Consider the following 21,123-nt stretch of genomic DNA (forward strand, 5'->3'; position numbering starts at 1 on the left):
TTCTGAAACATCCAATTAGACATATATACAACTTAAAATAAGGACCTGGTAGGGAAATATGAACATTATTATACAATTTTTTCTGTTATTGAGACATTTTGAAATAATTACAATTTCTGAAAAATAAAATGAAACTTATCACTTGATTTCTTTAAAAATTTTATTATAATATTTTTCCCAAGGTAATAGTATTCATGATACCCCCTCACCCTACTTCTGTAACTTTAAATCTCTGAAATTCTTGACCTTATGTCCACAAACAATCCTACTTTCTTCATGGAAATGCTGGTTTTGTGTGGTTTAACCTCAGAATTAAAAAAATCAAATTTTGATTTTAAGAAGAGCCTCTCTCTTGACTTACCAGATAAACAGTGAATTTTCAATGCACTTAACACTGGATCTCTTATTACAACATGGATCCAAAAGAACCCCATTTCAGTTGATATAAATGAATTCAAATATGCTCAGTTTATTGTGGTACTCAGATAAAGCTCTTTATTGTCACAGGAGGCAGAAGTTCTTTAGGTAAAATCAATTACAATCTTTGATAACATTACACTGTTATGGTACTCGTGCAGGTGGTACTAACTGTATCATAAGAGCAGGGAAGGAGAGGTCAAAAAGTCTCTTCTGCTGGTGGCTGCATGTTCTCCACAAGAATACAGACAAACTTTTCCAGCTTCTTGGCAGCCTGCTGCCCAGCCATCAGCACCTCTTCATGATTGGCAGTCTCTCGGGTTTCATAGTCCAGTATTGATTTGTTGGTGATGAGGGAGAATCCAAAGACCCGAAGGCCACAGTGTCTCGCCACTATCACTTCTGGCACGGTGCTCATGCCCACGGCATCGGCCCCTATTTTCTGCAGAAACCGACACTCTGCGATGGTCTCAAAGTTGGGGCCTCCCACCATGACATAAGTTCCTTCTTGCAGTGGTCGGTCTTGATCCATCTGCTTCCAGATGCCATGGGACTTCTGCCTCAAAACTCGGTCATAAGCATCAGACATGGGGGGGAACCTTCCTCCAAATCGGTTATCATTGGGTCCACTGAGGGGATTTTGGCCCCCGAGGCCTGGCAGGTTGATATGATCTCGGATCAGCATGATGTCCCCCACTTCATATTCGGGGTTCAGTCCCCCGGCAGCATTGGTGACAATTAAGGTGTGCACATTCATCAGTCGGAAAACCCTCACAGGGAATGTCACCTTCCAGAGAGGATAGCCTTCATACATGTGGAAGCGGCCCTGCATCATCACACAGCATTTGTCCTTTAAGTATCCAAATACCAGTCGCCCTGCATGGCCTGGTACCGTGCTCTGAGGGAAGTTGGGTATCTCACTGTAGGCAAAGGCCTGCCCTTGGGTCACTCTATTTGCCAAATCCCCCAATCCAGAACCGCAGATCACCGCTATTTGGGGCCGATGTTCTGTGTGGGCCAAAAGCCACTCTGCTGTTTCCTTATAATCCTCATACCTGAACTCATGCTCCATGGCTCCCTCGGGGTGTCTGATCCTCTCTGCTACGATGTCCCCCTCTTTCTTTAGCTTCCCCTAAAAGCTGTTCTGCTGGGATCTGTCCTCCTCAGCCCCTTTGGGGATCAAAGTGGCGGCTGCCAAGTTTTCTAAGGTGGGTCTGCAGATCCTTCAGAGCCGGCTCCAATCTCCAGGAAAGCTGCTGCTCTTCCAGTAGCCTCCGGTGAGCTCAGAAGCCCCAGACAAACAGGGCTTTTTATACTGGATCCTGGAGGTAATGAGGCCCCTGGAGTTCACACGGAGGGCCTCACAAGGAGGAGTTCACAAGTAGGACTTCACAAGGAGGATCTCACAAGGAGAAGTTCACAAGTAGAAGTTCACAAGGAAGACTTCACAATGTCAACATGGAATCTAGAAACGCCAAACTTGTAGCCTAGAAAGAGTTAATGACCCCCAGTTTACTTAGCTTAAAGGTTTGACTTTGTCACCTGAGTTCCTCCCTGGGGGAAAGTCCTACTTCACTAGTCTCAGACTAACAATAGATTTTAGGGTAGTTTGGGTGGGAATAGTTAATCCCATCAGGTATTAAGTACCTCTTTTGTCCCAAGGGTTTCTCCCCTTAGGCCAAAGTCCTTTACCAAGATGGCCCAGCCCTTCCCTTTTGTGTCCATTGTAAAGCAACAGCCCCCCTGTGTTATTCCCCTTTGTTACCATTGTCAAGTCAATCAACTGTCCCCTCATCCTCAGCCCCCTTGTTTCATCTAGAGAGGTCTTCAAGCTTCCCAACTTTAATGGCTCCTTGGAACTGTCCAATCTAGCTTGGTTGGCTTTCCCAGGGGTCAGTGTCCAGAGAGACCAGAGTTCAGTCCTCAGACTCTACAGAGGCGTGTGGCTCACAGCTCCTTGTGTAGAGGCCTACTATCTCACTGAACCCCTTTCCCTTAATTAAAGAGTGATTTTCTGACCATTTAATTCTACATCTTTTCTAAGTCAACAAATTGAGGTTCCCCAGCGAGATTCCTAAGTCCCAGCTGCCTGAGTCTCCCTGCTAAGGAGGATCCCAAGATGTGAGGTACCCACACAGCCCTCTTGATGTTGAGTCAGGAATCTGACTAGCAGAGGGGCAGAAAGAACTCGGCCTCCAGTATTTGGGAGTGACCCGCTCTTTAATTAAGGGGCCATTAAGCAGTGGACTGTGGATTGCTCAGAGAGCCACAGAGTCCAGAGCTACCCAGAAGCTGCTGGAATGGGGAACTGCATGTCTATGGTCCACAGGAGGAGGTGGGGACAGCTGACAGTCTGAGGAACCACCTAACAAAATGGCCTCAAGTTATGTTTACAAAGTTTGGGCCTGATGCAGGCTAGGGTTCAGAGAAGATGGCAGGTGGGGGCAGAGTCTGGCCCCAACATAAACTGGACAAAATGGAGTCTAGCTCAACCTGACTACAAGCTCAGAGCTTGGCTACATTTTTGGGGGTGTGTGTTGGTTCATATGGATGTAAGCGCAGCCCTGTCTAGAGGCGAGGACCAGGAGAGCAGTTCAGATGAGTGAATGGTTGGGTGAAAGCTTTCAATGGGAAGCTCAGCTGGAGTGAGAGAGCCTGAGTGTTCAGGTGAAGTTCTGGGTAACTGCTGTAAGTCGATTAAAATAGAGAAAGTGTCTTCATGAATTGAAATGCCAGTTTAAGGTTTAAATGGTTGTAAGTTTTGGTGAAAGAGCTTCTCGGAGAAGCTTAAGAACTGGTTCAGTTCTGTGGGGTTTTGCTCATATTGTATGTCTAATGTAGTAAAATGCAAGTGATATAAATGTTAGCCAATAATGTCTCTAAAGTTGTGTTAACAGTTAATTCCTCCCCAAAGCTGAAGAACCCAGACTGGAGTTGGCAATCTGGATATGGGAATATCCAGCAGGAGACAAAAGGAGGTCCACACATCCACGAAGAGTCTGAGGACTGAACTCTGGTCTCTGGACACTGACCCCTGGGAAAGCCAACCAAGCTAGATTGGACAGTTCCAAGGAGCCATTAAAGTTGGGAAGCTTGAATACCTCTCTAGGTGAAACAAGGGGGCTGAGGATGTGGGGACAGTTGATTGACTTGACAATGGTAACAAAGGGGAATAACACAGGGGGGCTGTTGCTTTACAATGGACACAAAAGGGAAGGACCCAGCCAAGGGCTGGGCCATCTTGGTAAAGGACTTTGGCCTAAGGGGAGAAATCCTTGGGACAAAAGAGGTACTTAATACCTGATGGGATTAACTATTCCCACCCAAACTACCCTAAAATCTATTGTTAGTCTGAGACTAGTGAAGTAGGACTTTCCCCCAGGGAGGAACTCAGGTGACAAAGTCAAACCTTTAAGCTAAGTAAACTGGGGGTCATTAACTCTTTCTAGGCTACAAGTTTGGCGTTTCTAGATTCCATGTTGACATTGTGAAGTCTTCCTTGTGAACTTCTACTTGTGAACTTCTCCTTGTGAGATCCTCCTTGTGAAGTCCTACTTGTGAACTCCTCCTTGTGAGGCCCTCCGTGTGAACTCCAGGGGCCTCATTACCTCCAGGATCCAGTATAAAAAGCCCTGTTTGTCTGGGGCTTCTGAGCTCACCGGAGGCTACTGGAAGAGCAGCAGCTTCCCTGGAGATTGGAGCCGGCTCTGAAGGATCTGCAGACCCACCTTAGAAAACTTGGCAGCTGCCACTTTGATCCCCAAAGGGGCTGAGGAGGACAGATCCCAGCAGAACAGCTTTTAGGGGAAGCTAAAGAAAGAGGGGGACATCGTAGCAGAGAGGATCAGACACCCCGAGGGAGCCATGGAGCATGAGTTCAGGTATGAGGATTATAAGGAAACAGCAGAGTGGCTTTTGGCCCACACGGAACATCGGCCCCAAATAGCGGTGATCTGCGGTTCTGGATTGGGGGATTTGGCAAATAGAGTGACCCAAGGGCAGGCCTTTGCCTACAGTGAGATACCCAACTTCCCTCAGAGCACGGTACCAGGCCATGCAGGGCGACTGGTATTTGGATACTTAAAGGACAAATGCTGTGTGATGATGCAGGGCCGCTTCCACATGTATGAAGGCTATCCTCTCTGGAAGGTGACATTCCCCGTGAGGGTTTTCCGACTGATGAATGTGCACACCTTAATTGTCACCAATGCTGCCGGGGGACTGAACCCCGAATATGAAGTGGGGGACATCATGCTGATCCGAGATCATATCAACCTGCCAGGCCTCGGGGGCCAAAATCCCCTCAGTGGACCCAATGATAACCGATTTGGAGGAAGGTTCCCCCCCATGTCTGATGCTTATGACCGAGTTTTGAGGCAGAAGGCCCATGGCATCTGGAAGCAGATGGATCAAGACCGACCACTGCAAGAAGGAACTTATGTCATGGTGGGAGGCCCCAACTTTGAGACCATCGCAGAGTGTCGGTTTCTGCAGAAAATAGGGGCCGATGCCGTGGGCATGAGCACCGTGCCAGAAGTGATAGTGGCGAGACACTGTGGCCTTCGGGTCTTTGGATTCTCCCTCATCACCAACAAATCAATACTGGACTATGAAACCCGAGAGACTGCCAATCATGAAGAGGTGCTGATGGCTGGGCAGCAGGCTGCCAAGAAGCTGGAAAAGTTTGTCTGTATTCTTGTGGAGAACATGCAGCCACCAGCAGAAGAGACTTTTTGACCTCTCCTTCCCTGCTCTTATGATACAGTTAGTACCACCTGCAGGAGTACCATAACAGTGTAATGTTATCAAAGATTGTAATTGATTTTACCTAAAGAACTTCTGCCTCCTGTGACAATAAAGAGCTTTATCTGAGTACCACAATAAACTGAGCATATTTGAATTCATTTATATCAACTGAAATGGGGTTCTTTTGGATCCATGTTGTAATAAGAGATCCAGTGTTAAGTGCATTGAAAATTCACTGTTTATCTGGTAAGTCAAGAGAGAGGCTCTTCTTAAAATCAAAATTTGATTTTTTTAAATTCTGAGATTAAACCACACAAAACCAGCATTTCCATGAAGAAAGTTTGATTGTTTGTGGACATAAGGTCAAGAATTTCAGAGATTAAAAAAGTGGAAAAAAGATGCAGAAGTATAAAAATATAGTAACTCTTTTTGTTATAACAAAGAACTGGAAACCAAGGGAGGGGGATGAGAAATGGCTGAACATTGGAAATGTTCAATGCTAGACTATGAAACTCACAAGACTGCCAATCACGAAGAGGTACTGATGGCTGGATCCTGGAGGTAATAAGAGACTACTGGAGTTCACAAGGAGGACTTCACAATTTCAACATGGAATCTAGAAACCCCAAACTTGTAGCCTAGGAAGAGTTAATGACCCCCAGTTTACTAAGGTTTGACCTTGTCACATGAGAGTTCCTCTCCAAAGTCCTACTTCCCTGGTCTCAGATGAAATAGACTTTAAGGTAGTTTGGGTGCGAATAGCTAATCCCATCAGATGTTAAGTATCTCCATGTTTCACCTAGAAAGGTATTCAAGCTTCCCAACTTTAATGGCTCCTTGGAATTGTCCAATCTAGCTTGGTTGGCTTCCCCAGGGGTCAGTGACCAGAGTTCAATCCTTGGACTCTCCATAGGCATGTGGCTCACAGCTCTGTGTAGAGGCCTACTATCACACTGAACCCCTTTTCCTTGATTAAAGAGTGATTTTCTATTTAATAGTTCTGTGTTTTTTCCAAGTCAACAACCAGGAGTTCACAGCTTGTGAACTTTGGGAAAGTCACTTTGAATTCTAGGTAGTGAGCTCCCTACAACCCCTGGCAGTAGAAAGACTTTGGGTGGGAGTTTCTGCCCTTCTTTTTTAGAAACTCAAACTAGTCTTTTTTTCCGAGGCTTTCTCTGTCAACATGATGGCCGGGCTTGATGGCCTGGAAACCAGAAGCAGCTCTATTAAATTTTATTTTATTTTGACATAATTTTAGTAGATATTTTAGAAAATGGGGTGGGAGAGGTTCAGATTTGGGGGATGAGCTGTTGGTAACCCTTCAGTACTAATCAATCTGTGGTGGATTGCAAAGTCCCTAGTGGGAGAGGGGGGTTGGGGGGAGGGGGAGAAAGTGGCCCTTTAAGCCTGTGGCCTATGTTGGAACCCCAAACAAGTTATTTGGGTCTCCTGTGGATAGTCTTTGGGGTTGCACTTCATAGAGCCCTTCTTGTCCAGCCATACCATGGAACCTCTGTCATGGCACCCAGCCACCCCCAGCCTCCAACCCTTGCAGTTCCTGCCTCATTGCCTAGGTGCCCTGGGCACTTGCCAGCTATCCTTGAAGACTTCAGGCCACCAGAAGCAGTTCTGATACTGTTTAAAAATTAAAAGTCTGGACAACACTCAATTCCTTTTTGTTGATAATAATGATAATAATAAATAATGTATAAATAGATAAATAATATAATTATAAATAATAATAAAAGGAAAACAAATAAACGTTTGTTAAAACTATTTACCCCCAAATTTGTTCCTTACATTTCTAAAGCACTTCATCACCTCAGAGCCCAACCAGTGTAGCAAGGCCATCTGAGCTTTCCTAGAGGAGTCCCCATCCTTTTTTTTTTTTTAAATATATTTTATTTGATCATTTCCAAGCATTATTCATTAAAGACATAGATCATTTTCTTTTCCTCCCCCCACCCCCCATAGCCGACGCGTAAGTCCACTGGGCATTAGATGTTTTCTTGATTTGAACCCATTGCTTTGTTGTTAGTATTTGCATTAGAGTGTTCATTTAAAGTCTATCCTCTGTCATGTCCCCTCAACCTCTGTATTCAGGCAGTTGCTTTTTCTCGGTGTTTCCACTCCCATAGTTTATCCTTTGCTTATGAATGGTGTTTTTTTCTCCTGGATCCCTGCAAGTTGTTCAGGGACATTACACCACCACTAATGGAGAAGTCCATTACGTTCGATTATACCACAGTGTATTAGTCTCTGTGTACAATGTTCTCCTGGTTCTGCTCCTCTCGCTCTGCATCACTTCCTGGAGGTTGTTCCAGTCTCCATGGAACTTCTCCACTTTATTATTCCTTTGAGCATAATAGTATTCCATCACCAACATATACCACAGTTTGTTCAGCCATTCCCCAATTGATGGGCATCCCCTCGTTTTCCAGTTTTGGGCCACCACAAAGAGCGCAGCTATGAATATTTTTGTACAAGTCTTTGTGTCCATTATCTCTTTGGGGTACAGACCCAGCAGTGCTATGGCTGGGTCAAAGGGTAGATATTCTTTTGTCGCCCTTTGGGCATAGTTCCAAATTGCCCTCCAGAATGGTTGGATCAGTTCACAGCTCCACCAGCAATGAATTAATGTCCCTACTTTGCCACATCCCCAGAGGAGTCCCCATCCTATGGGGATCTTGGGAAGGATAGTGCATGGGCCCTGGAGCTGCCGTGAAGGGAGGTGATGATCCCATGGGGTGGAATAGGTGTGATCTAAAATCTTCTGGGAGTGAAGTTACAATCAGAGGAGGAGGAAGCAGGGCAACATGAACCCTTACTGGAGGCCTACTGAGAGGGAGATTAAAACAATTGGCAGCTACTAGAGGAGAAGGAAGAAGTCCTGGAATTCCTTTCAGCTTAATCCAGAGGCTGTGGCTCCTTTTTTTGCTTTTCTTTTCCTTTGGCCATCTGTCTTCTTGCCCATTTCACATGAAGCCAAAGGACTTCTCAGCAGCCATCTCTGCAGCTTGTTTGGCTAGAAACTGGATGAAAGTCCAATGTTGCCTTTGCCCAACCTTTAGGAACTCATTGAACTGCTCCAAATGATTTCTCTCTCTCCCTCTCTCCCTCCCTCCTCCCTTTCTATTTCCTTCCTTCCTTCCTTCCTTCCTTCCTTCCTTCCTTCCTTCCTTCCTTCCTTCCTTCCTTCCTTCCTTCCTTCCTTCCTTCCTTCCTTCCTTCCTCCCTCCCTCCCTTCCTCCCTCCCTCCCTCCCTCCTTCTCTCTCTCTCTCTCTCTCTCTCTCTCTCTCTCTCTCTCTCTCTCTCTCTCTCTCCAACCTTTTGCTTTTTGTCTTAGTAAGAACTCTAAGACGGAAGGGCAAGGGTTAGGTAAAAAGAGTTAAATGACTTGTCCAGGGACACATAACTAGGACATGTGGAGGCCAGATATCAACCCAGGTTCTCCAAACTCCAGGACTGCTCACCCTAAAGTGATTTTCTCATTTTTTTCCTCCTCCAATTTAAAAAGAAAATTAATTTAGTTTTCCCCCAATTACATGTAAAACCAATTTCCAACATTTAAAACAACAACAACAACAAAAAAAACTTGAGTCTTGAATTCCCTAAAGTAATTTTCATAAAGCTCAGTTCTGATCATGTTAGTTCCTCTTGACTCAAAAACAAAATCTTCTATTTGATGTTCCAAACCTGTCCTCAACTAGTCCCTTCCTACCTTTTAAGTCTTACCACATCTTCTCCCCTCATACTCTTTAATCTGGTGACAATGGTGTACTTCATCTCTTGGCTGTGATCATTTTCTCTGGCTCATCCTCCATGTCTGGAATGCTCTCCCTCCTCAACTCCTGATCTTCTCTAAGACCTGTCTAAAATCCCACCTTCTACAGGAAACCATTCTCAATCCCTCTCTATTCTAGTGCCTTCCCTCTGTCAATTACATTTATTATGTACAGAATATATTTGTCTATCCATTTGCATCTAGTTTCTCCCATTAGATTGTGAGTTCCTTGAGGCCAGAGACTATTCTTTGACTCTTTTTTTAGCCCACTGGAGTTTATTGAGAAGGGGGAATGGAATGACATGATCAGGCCTTGCATTGTGAAAATCACTTTGGGAGCTAAATGGAGGATGGATTGGAGTGGAGAGAGAGTTGAGGCAAGCAAACTCACCATCAGAATGATATGTACATGCTCATACAAATCTTTCAATAGGTTCTAAAACGGATTCTATCATGTTACAGGCTCTTTTTAAAAAAGTTTAACAATTTTCCCCTCACTCTTCAAGTGCTTAACATACAATCTGACACATAGTAGGAGCCTAACAAATGTTTATTGATTGATTGATTGGAATTAGGGCCTTGATTTATTGTTTTGTTGATTTTCTAACTTAAGAAAATTCCAGAGAAGATGTTAATAAGGTAATTAAACTTAATGGTATGTCATGTGTACTTTTTTCTTTTTTCTGGGAGAATCAGTTGTTAAACATAACCAGAACACACCTGGAGGGATTCATGTGTCCTCAGAAATAACAAGGAAGTATTAAATAAAATGGGGAAGATGGAAGGGATGTGTCAAGTTCCTAGAGAAGGTGTGAGAGTATGGGATCATGGACATAAGTAGAGCAATTAACCTCAACAAGGAGAATGGAGTAAAGGAGATGGTAGGTGAAAATGTAAACGTGTCTTACATTTGGAGTAGGACAGATAACAGAGTTCATGGTGGATAGCTTCCATTTACCCCCCAGCAAAATAGGAAGTAAAGCCAATGTTGGGACAGTGAGGCAAGGGATAGGTAGGCAAAAGGATGGTGAAGAGAAAGGACAAGGTTTATAACAGTCACTCAGAGGTTATTATAGAGAATCAATCAGGAAAGAATAATGTCATGGAGCAATAAGCATCCAGCCAAGATCAGAGAATGTAAATTTATAGTGGAACCAGCCAGCTCAAGTATGTGACATTCAACAGCTTGGAAGGAGGAGTTGGAAGAAGAAGTAAATAGTAGTGTTGACCCAATTTTGAGGAGCAGGAGGAAAATAGTGGTAGGAAAAAGGTCCAAGAGGTTCAAGGGCAGAGGATAATATGTTGTAGAAAGAGTCAACTATAGGATAAAAATGTAGGGGCAACTAGGTGGCTCAGTGAATTGAGAGCCAGGCCTAGAGACAGAAGGTCTTAGCTGTATGACCCTGGACAAGTCACTTAACCCTTATTGTTTAACCCTTACCACTCTTCTGATTTAGAACCTCTATTTAATATTTATTCTAAGACAGAGGATAAGGATTTAAAATAAAAAGAAAAGAGTGAAGACAGAGGCAAGTAGCATCAGAGCAAGGGTGGATTAGGAAGACCTAGAGGAGTAGTGGGTAGAGAGCATGGAAAGAGCAAAGAAAAGGTTAAGGAAAACTAAAGCAGAGAGAGAGATGAAAGGATACTGATCAGGATCATATATTAAAGGCTTCCTATGTGCCAGGCACTGTGCTAATCCCTAGGGATAAAAGGCAAAAACCAGTCTCTGCCCTTAAGATGTATCTGTTCTAAAGGGTCATACAACCCACTTTCTGAGAAAAAAATTTCACAGCCTTCCTTAGGAATATCTTCTTCTATCTCTCTTAGACTCTCTGACCTCTTTCCAGATGAAATTCATGAGCTACTTTTTCCAAATCACTTTCCTTCCTTCCTTCCTTCCTTCCTTCCTTCCTTCCTTCCTTCCTTCCTTCCTTCCTTCCTTCCTTCCTTCCTTCCTTCCTTCCTTCCTTCCTTCCTTCCTTCCTTCTTTCTCTACCTTCCCCCTTCCCTCAATTCCTCCTTTTTCTACCTTCCCCCTTCCCTCCATCCCTCCTTCCTTTTTTTCCTTCCTATAGAATCAGACAGTGGTATAAACATGACTCTCATGTTCTGAAATCTTGTATTTTTCACCAGTTAGCACACATTGCAAAATCTGTATTATTAATCATTTATATTAGTCTTGTAATTTTCTGTATTATTAATCACCTACTGTTTTGTATTATTCTTGTACTGTACTGTACTGTACCCTCTCTATGTCCCTAGCTGATAAGGACATTCCAGGAGGGTAGTGAGACCTCTCCTACGCTGACAAATGATGGCAGGTCAAACAATGGAGGGAACATGAGACATGCACACTGAAGACTCTTGCAGTCCAGAGGAATCCCCCAAATTTCCTCATGCCCCTTATTTCTTTTTTCATGTGTCCTTAAGTTCACCTATGATGTATCAGACCCCAAACACACCTCCACCTGGATTTGTATGTACCCTCCTCCTCTACACAACAACCCCAGACTATTCTGAAAAAAGAAATAAAGAAAAAACCTTCTTTATCATAAGTGAATCCCCTAACCCCAAGTCTACTCCTGCTCCCAGTTCTTTATTTTATTAAGTCCAAACTACTTTGCTTGACTTTCAAGACCTTCCTGGATTTAACCCTCCCACCCCCATTATCTATTCAATTTATTTCTCATCACAATCTTTCTGCCCCACCATTCTCCCAGTTATTTAGGCCCATGACCTAGTGTCATCATCAGCTCTTCATACTCTCTCAAAACCTCCGCTTCTAGGCCAACAGGATTAAGTGATTTACCCAGGAAAATGTCTGAGAATGGATTTGAACCCAGGAAGATGAGTCTTCCTGACTCCAGGACCAGCACTCTTTCCACTGGACCAAATAGCCACCCCCAATAGACTAAGGACTTTGTGTAAATCAGATTAGAACAGTGGTTTTCAACCTGTGGGTTTGTAGCAATGAGAATACATAATGCATATCAGGTATTTACATTCTGAATCATAACTGTAGCAAAATTACAGTTTTGAAGTAGCCACCAAAATAATTTTTTGGTTTGGGGTCACCACAATATGCGGGGTCACGCATTAGAAAGGTTGAGAACCACTGGATTAGAGGAAAGAGAGCCTGGAGGCAGATTGACCAACAGGAAGGTCTAACCCCTTTCAAAATATCTCTCCTCTCCTGTATGCCTTCTTTTCTCCTCTGACACTGCCACCACCTTGGAGGATGCCCTTATTTCCCAATTATTATACTAAACTTTTGGTTGGTCTTCCTGTTTCTCTTCCCACTCCAGTTCATTTTCCACATAGCTATCAGAAAGATCTTCCTAAAGCATAGGATTGACCATGCCACTGTACCCCCTATTCAATGAACCCTATCAGTTCTCTATTACCTCCAAATCAAATATGAAATCTTCTGTTTGGTTTTTAAAGGCCTTTGTAAACTGGACTCCTACTTTTCCAGTCTTCCTATACCTTATGCCCCGAAACATACTTTATATAGTCCAATGACATTGACCTCCTTGGTGTTCCTCACACAAGACCTTCTGTCTCCCAACTCAGGACATTTTGACTGATCTTTTATGCCTGGAATTTTTTCCCTCTTCATCTTTTCATTCTGACTTCCATGATTTCCTTCAAATCTCAGCTAAAATCCTCCCTACTGAAAATGCCCTTTTCTCCTCTAAAGTAAATGTTCTCAATTGAAAGCCAAGCCTAGAGATGGGATGTTCTGGATTCAAATCATACTTCAGACACTTTCTAGCTAGCTGAGTAACCATGGACAAGTCACTTAAGCCCCATTGCCTAGCCCTTGCCACTTCTCTGCCTTGGAACCAATACATAGTATTGATTCTAAGACAGAGGGTAAGGATTTTTTAAAAAAGTTGATGACTTTCTTGCTGATATTATCCCCACTTTGTCCTATTTCTATCCTGTTCATAGATGTTTGCATGTTGTCTTCTTCATTAGCCTATGAATTTCTCAAGAGCAGAAACTGTTTATATCTTTTGTTGTTGTTGTCCTAGCACTCACTACATTGCCTGCTTCATTGTGAAAGAGAATTCTCTACTCTATTGTCTATCCTGAGTTAACACTAACTTAAGTACCTCACTAGATCACCAAGATAGGATTTATTCTCCATTGTCTACTTTTTGATTCAATCAACACAAGCTTGAACTAGGTGGAGGAGCTCACAGACCACTTAGTGAATTCACACACTACTTAGTGGTAGGTGAGAAACCAGCAAGATACTTGCAAGAGCTCCACCTTTTTTTTTTTAACTCAATCAGTAAGAAACTTGTGAATTCTTTTAAGAGTTCACACCTTCAGAAACTATTTTTTTAAAAGAATTTACACCCTCAGAAACTGTTCAATTAGGAAACTGTAAACCTTTTTTTGGATGAGAAATTGACCTTCAGAAGGTGAGAAGTTGATCCCACAGACACTGCCCCCTCTGTAGTGCTAGACAATTTGGAAACTGATTGGTCCTTGTGAAAAGGGAGGAGACTGGAAGTCACCATAAAAACAAGCCCTGAACTCCCTCAGAGAGGATGGTCTTTGAGAAGATAGTCTGAAGAGATTGTCTGCTGGATATAGTCTTCTGACTGGGAAGAGTCTTCAAGGGAGCTTTGCTGGAGACTGCAGTTTGGATTGATTGTGGGCTTGGAGCTCAGCTTCAACTTAGAATCTGATTCCTGGACTACTTTGTTGGGTGAGTGATAGGCTGACTACTTTCCTAGTTTCCTAAGAGACCAGCTTCCATCTTGGAGGAGGCTGAATGTTTACTTACCACCAGCCTGCCTGGTTGAGATAGGATAGATAATTTCTCTATCCCCCTTACATTTCTCTTCTTTATTGTTTCCTCTCTATAAATACTTATAAATTTCTGACTCGAGATATAATAAATATTGGTGAGCATGTAATTTCATAAAATTATTGTCCAACCATTCATTTTTACCTTTACAATAGAAGATATCTAATAAATATTTATTGACTAGTCAAGACTATCTCTTCAGCCCTCCAAAATAGCTTTGCCCAATCCTAACTCCAAGCCTTTGTGCATGCCATTCCTTCATCGGAAGTGCCTGTCCCTCTTTTTGTCCATCTGGCTAATTGAAAACTCAAAACTATCTCCAAGACTTTGCTCATGTCATCCCCTCTGCTGAATTGACTTGCCCTCCGTTTTCCCATTTGTGTAATTGAAATCCCAATGTCCTCTCTCAATATTTGACTTAAATTTGCTTCCTTGAAGCCGTTTCTACTTTTTCTGAGCTCTCGCTTCTTTGAAATCCCTTAAAGACTTCAGTTGGTAATTCAGCAGAGCACTTTGTTGTTTTCAAATGGCTACATATATGTGTGATTTCTCTATCCCACCTAGATCTGGCAGGATTTTTGAGTTCATAGTGGGTGTTCACCAAATACAATCCATTGAGATAGAAGCCTAAGCATTCTTCTGTTTCTTAACCTTTTACTTAAAGCCCATCATTGAAAGGACATACAGAGGAAGAGGATGTCAGATCAGCTTTTATTAAAACAAATACATATGCCTTTCTCCTTGCTTAAAAAAATCTCCATCAAGGAGAAACCTCACAGAGTTTCTAATTCAAGAATAAACAATTCATAAAACCAGAATATTGGAGAGACAGAAAGAGGGGGGAAAAGACACCCCCCCATCAAAAGAGCTCCAAGAGATAAAGAGGAATTTTAATACCTAAGGGGTGCATTTGAAACCAGAAATAACCATCCTTTCTTTATTTGGTTAGGCTTAGAAGCCCTATCTTTCCACCCTGCTTCATATTCTTGGCCCTCTTAGATTAAAAACAGAGTGAGACAGTGGATGGGATTTGTGGCTAGGAAGAGGAAGGCAAGACAGCAGAGGATGACTCTCCTCTCCGAATACCAACATTCAGTTTTGAAAGTCCTCCTTCATCTAGTTTGACGACTATCCCAGGATATGAACAAGCAGGCAGATCTATGTAGCTCCAAGGGGGTCTCTTCTCTTCATCATACTAGATCAAAGAAGTATGTGCTTTAGGAGAAATAACAGAACGTCCACATCCCCAATCATGACCCCTTCCAACAGGAGTGTAGGAGTCTTGCTGCTACTGTTCTCACACCAAATCCTCTTCAAAGAAATCACAGGCCTGGGCACTTGCACAGAGCTTGTAACCTGGTGCTTCAATCTGGGCACTAACTTGAAAGTCTTCAGGAGAAATAAGATGGAGGGTGCAGAGTGGCTCTCTTTTCAGTGTGTGTCTCCCTCCTCTCTTACTCTCTGTCAACTGTTCACAGCAATGGGATTTGGATCCTCTAAGATGTATGATGCCCCTTTGGAATTTGTTTTCATGAAGATGTGGGTGTATACCACTGGACATTTTAGCTGGTGATTACTATCTCAAGGAAGGATCACTGGTGGGGGAACCATGGTTCTCCACATGCATTCTTTTTTTTTTTTAAACCCTTACCTTCCGTCTTGGAGTCAATACTGTGTATTGGCTCCAAGGCAGAAGAGTGGTAAGGGCTAGGCAATGGGGGTCAAGTGACTTGCCCAGGGTCACACAGCTGGGAAGTGTCTGAGGCTAGATTTGAACCTAGGACCTCCCGTCTCTAGGCCTGGCTCTCAATCCACTGAACTACCCAGATGCCCCCTCCACATGCATTCTTATTAGCAAGATCTTTGATTCTTGGAGAAGATGGGCATAGGAAACAGTTGAGAATAGAAAGAATGTCTTCTAAAAAACGATTGAGATGCAAAGAAAGTTGTAATATAAGTAGTTTCAAAGATTCAAGTAAAGTCAGTTTGCCCAGTAAACTAGTGTAGGGGCAGGCATACTGGTAGAATGAACATATGCCTGGGTAGACAATATACCCAAGAAGGCACTTCTTTCAGGTATCACAGAGTCGGGCACTGATGTAGAGGTACAGCCTGAACACTTGCAAAAGTGAAACCATTGGCCAAGATGAAGCATCCAAGAGCCTGTCGTTAAGTCAGGAAGAGGAAAAGGATGCTTCAAGGCAATGTGTGGTCTCCTAACCTCTACTCAAAGGAGCAGCTTTGGGGAGATAGCCTTTTGGAAAATATGACTGATAAAAGCTGCCCACACTCATACCATTGGTTGGGATCTCTATGGACTCTCCTTGGACCTCATAGACCGACCTCAGAGGGAATTAATGAAGCTGAGGAAACTTGAAGTACTCAGTAGGACCAGATATTTCACCAAGACTTGCCAAGGTGACACTTGTAAAGCTGTGATAAGAATTGGGGTAGGAGTACAGCTGAGGTACTGATGCTTACTCTTGCCTGCTTGCATGTTCTTGGCAAAGTGGACTAACAGTGTGGTCCTTTGTCTGGGGGCATAAATCAGAATTTTGGAACCCTGAATGACTTCGCAAAGGATCCCAACCCATAATCACTGCCCCAATCTGCCCCATTTGAGTCCTCTTGAAATGTCCTTACTGGGTACCTTCAGTGTGTGTGAAGATAATGAGGAAGCTCCTTTTATGGCCCCTCACACCGCTCTCTCTTCTTCTTCTATGCTGCCCCATTTCTGGATAAAAGAGCAAGGTTATTATGACCAGAATTCTCAAAAAACAAACAAACAAACAAAACTAGCAGGGCAGCAAGAAGGAGAGGAAATCGAGGTCCCCAGCCTAATGCTAAGGTCCAACACAGACATACATTCCTACCCTTATTCCTGCCCCTCAACCCCACATGCCCCTTGCCACCATCCGGGGTACCATCACACCGACAAGTCATCTGACCTGGCTTTGCTGCTAGCCTTGCTCAGGCGGCGCTTGTCAGCATGGTAACTATGGGGGAACCGATGTGCATTGGACATCCCATTAGCCACCTCGGGCCCCTCTGCATACTGCATGTGCAAAAAGGCCCTCCCTACAGCCTCCTCCTGGCCTTGGACCTGCTCTGTGGCCAAGTTGTCTGTATTCTGCCGGGAGGCAATATTATTGCTGAAATGACTGCTGTAGAACTTCTGATTGGGGCTGCCCTCTACACACTCATTGAAGTCTGGGGGTGGCGTGCAGTTCTGGGCCACCCCTGCTGTGGGCAGGCTGGCCTCCACCCTGCCTGGGCAGTTCTGGTTGAAGTGCCGCTTGGCTTTCTTCCAGCCCAGATGGTAGAGTTCAGCCAGACTGAGGCAGAGGGACAGACCCCCCACAGCCAGCATGAATACGATAAAAACATTCTTCTCAGTGGGCCGAGACACATAGCAGTTGACCGGGTGAGGGCAGGGTTTTCGGCGACAGATGTATAGGGTCTCCAGGAAGACCCCGTAGAGGAGGTACTGCCCCACGATGAAAGCCACCTCCATGGCCGTGCGAATGAGAATGCTGCAGACATAGGTGTTGAGAAGGGTGCCTTGAAGGATAATCCTTCCACTCAGCTCTTCCCGGCAGGAAAGCTCAGCCTTCTCTGCCTGATACTCATAGGTGTCTGCACCCTTGGAATCCTTGGCCCTCTCAGCCTCCTTCAGCTTCCTCTTCTCCTCCATGCGCACGGTGTGCATCGCGTGGCCCATGTACACCAGGGATGGAGTGGAGACGAAGATGATCTGCAGCACCCAGTATCGGATGTGGGAGATGGGGAAGGCTTGGTCATAGCAGACGTTCTCACAACCAGGCTGTAGCGTGTCACACTGGAAGTCGGCTTGCTCGTCCCCCCACGAGGACTCCGCCGCTGTGCCCAGCACTAGCATACGGAAGATGAAGAGGACAGTCAGCCAAACCTTGCCAATCACTGTGGAATGCTTGTGGACCTCTTCCAGGAACTCCCCGAGGAAGCTCCAGTCACCCATCTCTTCTCACTTGCAAGAAAGACCACTGCCACTTCTGTAGGCAAGAGAGAAAAGAGGAAGTCTGCTGAGAGCCAGGACAATGTGCTTGAAGGAGTTATTGTCAATAAACTCAAAATTATGACATGTTTATCATTAAAATCACTTAGATTTCAATAAATAGCAGCACCCAATTCCCATTCTCATGCGTCATGGTAGAATGAAGGGATTGGTGGGTTTTCAAAGGTTACACCAAACTGAGAGCAAGCTAGAAAGACTTTAAAGTTGGAAAAAAAAAAACCTTCAATTATGGCACTGGTGACAGATGTCCTATTCATCATTTGAGGACCAGTTTAGTTTGCTAAGTTCAGAAAGACTTGGATCCAGAAGCTTAGATATGAAGTAATGACATTTTTTAGGCACGGGAGTTCTCAAAACCATCTACAAAGGAAAGACAAGTCCTGATTTGCAGCACTGGAGAGTGTAGTCTCCCAATGGAGCTAAGGGTCCTTAAAGTGAGATAATGGAAGCAACAAGAGATGGGACAGTGATCAAATGGGCTGATGGGGATATGATAGGGGATATAGACTCTAAGCGATCACCCTAATGCAAATGTTAATAATATGGAGATCAATCTTGATCAATGACACATGTAAAACCCAGTAGAACTCCTCATTGAATACAGGAGCGGGGTGGAAGGAGGGGAGGGAAAGAACATAAATCATGTAACCATGGAAACAAATTCTAAATTAATTAATTAAATAAAATTAAAAAAAAAAGGTGAGACAGCCAGATGTCCATTTGCTTGTGAGTCAGGAGTACCTCAAAAGATTAGATGGTCAGGGTGGATAATGAATCCACCTTCCAGGATTAAGATGGTAATAACACTTTAAATTAAGACTACAATGCATTTTACATATATTCTCTCATCTGATTATCAAAGAAGCCTAGGAGCCAGATGCTATTATGATCTCCATTTTACAAATAATGATTTGTTGTCATGGTTGTTTAGTCGATCAGTCATGCCTGGCTCTTTATGACCCCATTTGGGATGTTCTTGGCACAGATACTGGAGTGGTTTGCCATTTCCTTCTCTAGCTCATTTTGCAGATGAAGAAACTGAGGCAAACAGGATTAAGTGACTTGCCTGGGGTTACACAATGAGTACTGATTTGAATTCAGGTCTTTCTGATGCTAGACCTGGCAATCTATCCACTGCACTACCTAGTTCTCTATAACCATAAGATTGGTTCCAACCAGCATCACTTCAAGTAAATCTGTGACATCAACTTTTCTTTAGATACCAGCAATTATTACCCTGAACTGTAATTTCCAAAAGCTGTTCTCTAATTTTTGACCTTGAAATTATTATGCTTGAAACTCACTGCCCATATATATGAACTTCTGGCTGATGAATGCAGAAGAGTGGTAAGAGCTAGGCAATGGGGGCTAAGTGACTTGCCCAGGGCCACACAACTGGGAAGTTTCTGAGGCCATATTTGAATCTAGGACCTCCTGACTCTCAATCCACTAGTTTTTTTTTTTAAACCCTTACCTTCCATCTTGGAGTCAATACTGTGTATTGGCTCCAAGGCAGAAGAGTGGTAAGAGCTAGGCAATGGGGGTCAAGTGACTTGCCCAGGGTCACACAGCTGGGAAGTGGCTGAAGTCAGATTTGAACCTAGGACCTCCCGTCTCTAGGACTGGTTCTCAATCCACTGAGCTACCCAGCTGCCCCCACAATCTACTAGTTTTATTGATTGATTGACTGTACTCACTATCTCTCACATGTCAAGTAAACTGAGTTAATTCCTCCTCATACCTTCCAGATCCTCTGACATCTATTCCAACACCATGAAGAAACTTTCTTTGGCAAGACAGCATAACCAGGGACCCTTGGTTTAATACTCACTTTTCTTTACAAGTGATGCCATTTCAATTTGGAATTATGCCCAAAGAGCTTTAAAAGGATGCAAACCTTTTGGTCCAGTCATATCACTACTAGGTTTGTACCCCAAAGAGATTGTGAAAAATGTTTGTAAAAAAAAAAAAACATTCGTAGCTGCACTCTTTGTGGTGACAAAAAAAAAATGGAAAATGAGGGGATGCACTTTGATTGGGGAATGGCTGAACAAGTTGTGGTATATGATGGTGATGGAATACTATTGTGTAATAAGGAACGATAAACTGCTTGATTTCCATACAAGCTAGAAAGACCTCGACAAACTGATGCAGAGAAAAATGAGCAGAACCAGGAGACCATTGTACACAGAAACTGAAACACCGTGGGATGATCATATGTAACTGACTTTAAAAAGCAATGCAATGATCCAGGACAATCCTGAGGGATTTATGAGAAGGTACCTTATCCACATTGAGAGAAAGAACTGTGGGAGCAGAAATACAGACAGAAAACATTTTATTTTTCATTTGTTTACATGGGTATTGGTTGTTAAGCTTTGGTTTTTTAAAGATTATTACAAAAATGAATAATATGGAAAAGGGTATTGAGTATAACCCAGTGGAATTGCTGTTGGTTCTGGGAGGGGGGAGGGAAAGAACATGAATCATGTAACCATGGGAAAATACTTTTTTAAAAAGCAATGCCATTTATTTTCCCATTATTTAAATGACATAAAGTATTTTCATTACAACACCCTTGTTGTTTTTCTTCCTCCCCATCTCCCCACTCCCCTCTCATCCTCCCCTGGCCCCAGTTGGAGACATCATTGGACATTGAAGGTATAGGAGAATAATATTTGAGCAGAGTCTGAAGACTAGATTCATTTCTTGACTCTGCCATTAATATGCCTCATGCTTTGGAAATGTTTCCCTTCGCTGCTTCTTCTTCAATTTTCCCAGGTAAAGATAGAGCCAATAATGTTGGGTCATCTCTCAAATACTTATATGCATTTTTAATTCTCAAAATGCTTTGAAATTTCATCTGAATTCCTGTGGGGCAATCCGTTATTAACATAGGAGCTCCTCACTTTAAGTAAACCAAATATCTACCCATATGAATTTGTGTAAAAGATAAATTAAGGGGTACTTTGCTTAATAAAATTCCACTGCACAAATATGAAACAGCTTTTATCACTGCAAATGTTTTCATATCTATGGTCCCAGGGGATCCTCCCAACTCTGAGTTAGGGAGTAAAGTTTATCACCAATTCACAAATCCTTGAAAGCCACAAAACCAGTGATGTGTCCAAGAGTCACACGACTGGCTTATGACACATTTAGTTTGTTGTCCCCATCTTCTCCTCCAACCCTATTTGAGGTCTTATCTAGTGTTTATGGCATTAATTCATGGCTACCCTCTGGCCCTTTCTGGAGGGAGTCTTTGCTTTTCTAAGAGTTCTTAAGAGGATTTC

At 43.4% G+C, this 21,123-nt stretch overlaps 3 protein-coding genes across 4 annotated transcripts in view; 1 reads left to right on the forward strand and 2 right to left on the reverse strand.

Moving 5' to 3' along the window:
* Positions 1–233: 233 nt before the first annotated feature.
* LOC100014588 (purine nucleoside phosphorylase-like) lies at positions 234–1,689 on the reverse strand. The gene has a single exon (XM_056819302.1). The coding sequence runs from the start codon at positions 1,487–1,489 to the stop codon at positions 617–619; it is 873 nt and encodes a 290-aa protein (XP_056675280.1). The 5' UTR covers positions 1,490–1,689; the 3' UTR covers positions 234–616.
* Positions 1,690–4,065: 2,376 nt separating this feature from the next.
* Positions 4,066–5,290, forward strand: LOC103100392 (purine nucleoside phosphorylase-like). Its single transcript, XM_056819301.1, has one exon. It carries the CDS (start codon positions 4,282–4,284, stop codon positions 5,152–5,154), a length of 873 nt encoding a protein of 290 aa, XP_056675279.1. The 5' UTR covers positions 4,066–4,281; the 3' UTR covers positions 5,155–5,290.
* A 9,178-nt stretch (positions 5,291–14,468) lies between these two features.
* Positions 14,469–21,123, reverse strand: part of GJA5 (gap junction protein alpha 5) — a 38,110-nt gene continuing 31,455 nt past the window's right edge. For both annotated transcript variants that reach the window (XM_056819298.1, XM_056819299.1), the window contains exon 2: positions 14,469–17,807. In XM_056819298.1, the coding sequence (XP_056675276.1) occupies positions 16,703–17,773 (1,071 nt within the window). In that variant the 5' untranslated portion in view covers positions 17,774–17,807 and the 3' untranslated portion in view covers positions 14,469–16,702. The remainder of the gene's footprint in view (positions 17,808–21,123) is intronic.

The sequence above is a fragment of the Monodelphis domestica genome, chromosome 2 (genome assembly GCF_027887165.1).
Source record: "Monodelphis domestica isolate mMonDom1 chromosome 2, mMonDom1.pri, whole genome shotgun sequence".
NCBI lineage: Eukaryota > Metazoa > Chordata > Mammalia > Didelphimorphia > Didelphidae > Monodelphis > Monodelphis domestica.